The 4,062-nt window shown below is 25.3% G+C and overlaps 1 protein-coding gene across 1 annotated transcript; it reads right to left on the bottom strand.

Moving 5' to 3' along the window:
• Positions 1-1,427: 1,427 nt before the first annotated feature.
• LOC130825873 (25.3 kDa vesicle transport protein SEC22-1) lies at positions 1,428-3,152 on the bottom strand. The gene is made up of 4 exons (XM_057691322.1): positions 2,909-3,152; positions 2,638-2,801; positions 1,773-1,916; positions 1,428-1,666 (listed from the first exon to the last, which is right to left on the bottom strand). Exons 1-4 carry the CDS (start codon positions 3,103-3,105, stop codon positions 1,530-1,532), a joined length of 642 nt encoding a protein of 213 aa, XP_057547305.1. The 5' UTR covers positions 3,106-3,152; the 3' UTR covers positions 1,428-1,529.
• Positions 3,153-4,062: the final 910 nt, after the last annotated feature.

The raw sequence follows: 4,062 nt of genomic DNA, 5'->3' as shown, positions 1-4,062 counted from the left end.
TAATAATAATAATAATAATAATTTCTGAGGTTGCCATAGTGTACACACAGAAAGGGTGATCTGGTACAACCCTTCCTAGAAGGTGGGTACCTGTTTTCATATTAATGCAATATTGCACGATGGCTTAATCAAACTCTGATGTATTTTGACTTGGATTTTGATGAAATTGAAATGTTTTTTCTTCAAAAAAAAATTAATAATAATAATAATAATAATAATAATAATAATAATAATAATAATAATAATAATAATAATAATACGACTAATAATTCACTAATATGACTAATAATGCACTAATACGACTAATACAACTAAATTACTTATAAAGTACTAATGCACTAACACGAGTAGGAATATACTTATACAACTAATAATATTATAATAATAATAATAACATAAAAATACAAATAATACGAGTAATAATATATTAATACAACTAATAATAATTTAATACAACTAATACGGCTAAATAACTAATAAAGTACTAATAATCCACTAATACGAGTAGTAATGTACATATACAACTAATATTATACTAATGATACAGTAATACGACTAATAATGCACTACTATAAGTAATAATAATAATAATAATAATACTCCCTCCTATTCACTACAAGTGTCCCATTTACTTTTTGGGTACTATTTATTTCTTATTCTTAATTTTGTATTTTATTATTAATATATAAGTTAAAATATAGTCAAATGGAATCTTGTTTGATTCGTCTTAATGCTAGGATTATTCATATCAACTTTTCTTAATTTTTAATTATACACAATTAGAGATATTAAGTATTGAATAAGTGCATTGAATAGAGTGAAAAAAAAAATGAGACAGTTGTGGTGAATATGAGGGAGTATTAATAATAGTGTTTTTTCTTGTCATTTCGGGATAAATTCTGAAATAGTATTTTCCAACTAATTTCCTACTATTAAATAGTCAGAAATTAGTCGGAAATTTCCTACTATTTTCTGACTAACTTGGTAGTCGGAATTTCTACTAATTTTCTGACTAACCATGGTTAGTAAAAAATTCCAACTGCTTTCCTACTAAAGTGAATTTTCAACCATTTTGATCCGACTACCTCGAAACAGTCGGAATTCAGTCGGTATACCTCTATACCGACTGATTTGCGACTGTTTTGGGTGGTCGAAATTGTGTCTTATGTTTGTAGAGAGATATTTTCTCTAGTATATATATATAACTATTACCTGACCGCCATATACAAATGCATGAAGTGTTGTTAATTCAATTTTACTATTAACTTCTAACAAATCAAATGCATTAATTTAATATTTGTAATACATATTTGGTGTGAATATATCATTGAATATTATATATAAATATATATTATATATGATAAAAAAAACATCTAGCTTTATATACATCATGAAACAAACATGTAATTTGCTGAATTTTCGTTGAAAATTTAATATGATTTATCCTTATTATTTATGTCGGAAAAATAAATATTATTTATGTCGGAAAAATAAATATGATTACGACAAGTGTAATTGAAAATAATCATTCAATATAGTGTGGATAATAGATAAATTAGTATTGAAGAAATGCTTGCTAATACTCCATTTAAGTATACCTCAAGACGCTTAGAGCCCCAAATAGGTGAAACAACTTGAGGAGCCATCACAACTCTCTCCATATAATCTAGTAACAATAACAATTATGCATTAAATAAAATAAAATGTTTATAATTTCTCTCAAAAATAGATCATTATAAATTTAAAATAGAAGAAAAAAGAAAAAGATTTACCCATTTGTTTCCTGTTTTCTACAATAGTAGATATGCTTTCTATTAAGATGTTCAACTCATGCCCATGACTAGCATTTAACTTCTTGAGATTAGCTTGTGTTCTTGTGTCTATGTATTGCTTCCTAATACTGGTAATAACACTGCCTACATATTCATTACTCATTAGTAGAAATACAAATATTAAGTTGTCAACTTTTGTTATAGATTAAATAAAACTTTGGCATGTGTTGGATTTTAATATCAAGATTGATATCGATAGAATATATAATATATTTTAAGGTGGTGGTAAAATTCAATTGATACACTAAATAGTATCTATTAGATATACTGACTTGAAATTTATTTTTATTTTTGCGTCATGTTGTCATAAATTTTAAAAGTCATTTCCTATTTTTTTAAGATAAATCATAAATTATAAAAGTTAAATATTATAAAATTCTTAAAACTAACCAAAGACAATTACAATTTTCCCCATGAATATATAGCAATTTTTGATCATCACATAACATTGTTACATTATCTCACACAAATGGTATGTACGCCCGTTTGGTAATGGTTTGTATGGTAATGGTTAGCATGGTAATGGGAAGTTACTATGATTTTGGTAGGAAGTCAAGTTCAATGATTATGTTTATTCTCCTTTAATAATCTCATTTTTGTTTTTTCAGAAAATACATTCCAATGCATTATCATTAATAAATGTGATATTAGGTGGTAGTGAAAATTTGTGACAAAATTTTTTCTTATGATCAAAATTTCATTACCATGAAAATGACATGATACATTTCAAAAAAATTTACACTATACGAAACATGCTGTTAAGGTAACGAATAAACATTAGAAACAAATATTAAGATTTGCTTACCAAACTTGACAAAACTATATGGTCTTGAAATTTTTTCAATAAGTTCTTCACTTGAAAACTTCTCCAATTCTTGCCTCAATTCTTCAAGGTAATGGAAAGCAAGTATTCTCGGATATGAAGAGTCACATAATGTGATGAAGCAAACACCACAAGCAACCAAACAACTTACAACCATCATTTACAAATTACATAGTTAATTAGTCATACAAAATCGGATAAATAACAAATTTAAAACGAAATTAACAAAGGGGATTTAGGAGGAATCAAATACTTGAATGAATGTTGATGATCTAGACGAATAGTCATCTTTGGATTAGGTGTTAAAGAGCCCCTTGAAATCTCTTTGAGGATGAATTCAATATATTGCTTGTAAAATGGTGTGTTGTTGTAATCTTCATTAGCATACCTTAAACCTTGTGCTAATGGCAACCCATCTCTAATCCTTCCAATTATGGTTAGCTTAACCATAATTTTAGTGATTATGCTATATGATCAAAGATTATTACAAATTTTGATGTCACAAGTTAATGATAATTAGATTGTATATTAAGGAAAACTAAAGGGAATCAAGAAGTGCTCTTTATAAAGGAAACTAGATAACTTGAACACCAAGAAATTCCTTATGCTATAAACTTGTCCTTACATTCAATGTTTATTTTTATCTGTTTATTTGCTTTGCGTGTATGAAGCTTGCTTCAACATATGTACTTCATTAATAAGAAGATTATACTAATTAAATCATATTGAATATATGTGGGATAATGTGTGGAGTCTTACATTATAATTGGGTCTTATAAAAGTATAAAATATAACTCTAATCTCTTGCCTTTGATAACTAAAAATTAAAAATAATTTGATAAAATACTTATTTTTTTAAAAATTTTAAAAATATAGTTTGAAAAATATAGTTGATGGTCGAGGTCTAAAAATTGAAAACATTAATTTTTCTTGGATGATTACCCTAGCATTACATAAAAAAATATGGTCTCATATATTTTTCCAATTAACCATACCGTCATACAATTTATACACATCATCTTTAAATCACTATATCAAATGAAATAATTGTATTTATTGCAGTATGTTTCCTAGGGAAATGAATATTTTAAGTTGTAATCTTGCTTAAATAAAGGATTCTATTAATTAACTTCACATTTTTCATTATATTGTCACCCTTTATAAACTGAATTTTCAATATTTTCCTTTATTCATTACATACTTTCATCTCATTAACTTCTCTCTAAAAATACTTTCTCAACTAAATTTCAACATCGAAACAATATGACTCATAAATTTTATGCCATAAATCTTAATTAAATTTTAAAAATAATATTTATTAAATTTAAAAAAATAAATATTAGTTAAAAAAATCAAATTAAAGTAAAAATTATTAATAATTATTAAATAAAATAAATATTAATTTAA

Source organism: Amaranthus tricolor, chromosome 10 (genome assembly GCF_026212465.1).
Source record: "Amaranthus tricolor cultivar Red isolate AtriRed21 chromosome 10, ASM2621246v1, whole genome shotgun sequence".
Lineage (NCBI taxonomy): Eukaryota > Viridiplantae > Streptophyta > Magnoliopsida > Caryophyllales > Amaranthaceae > Amaranthus > Amaranthus tricolor.
This window is presented reverse-complemented; position numbering and strand designations above follow the sequence as displayed.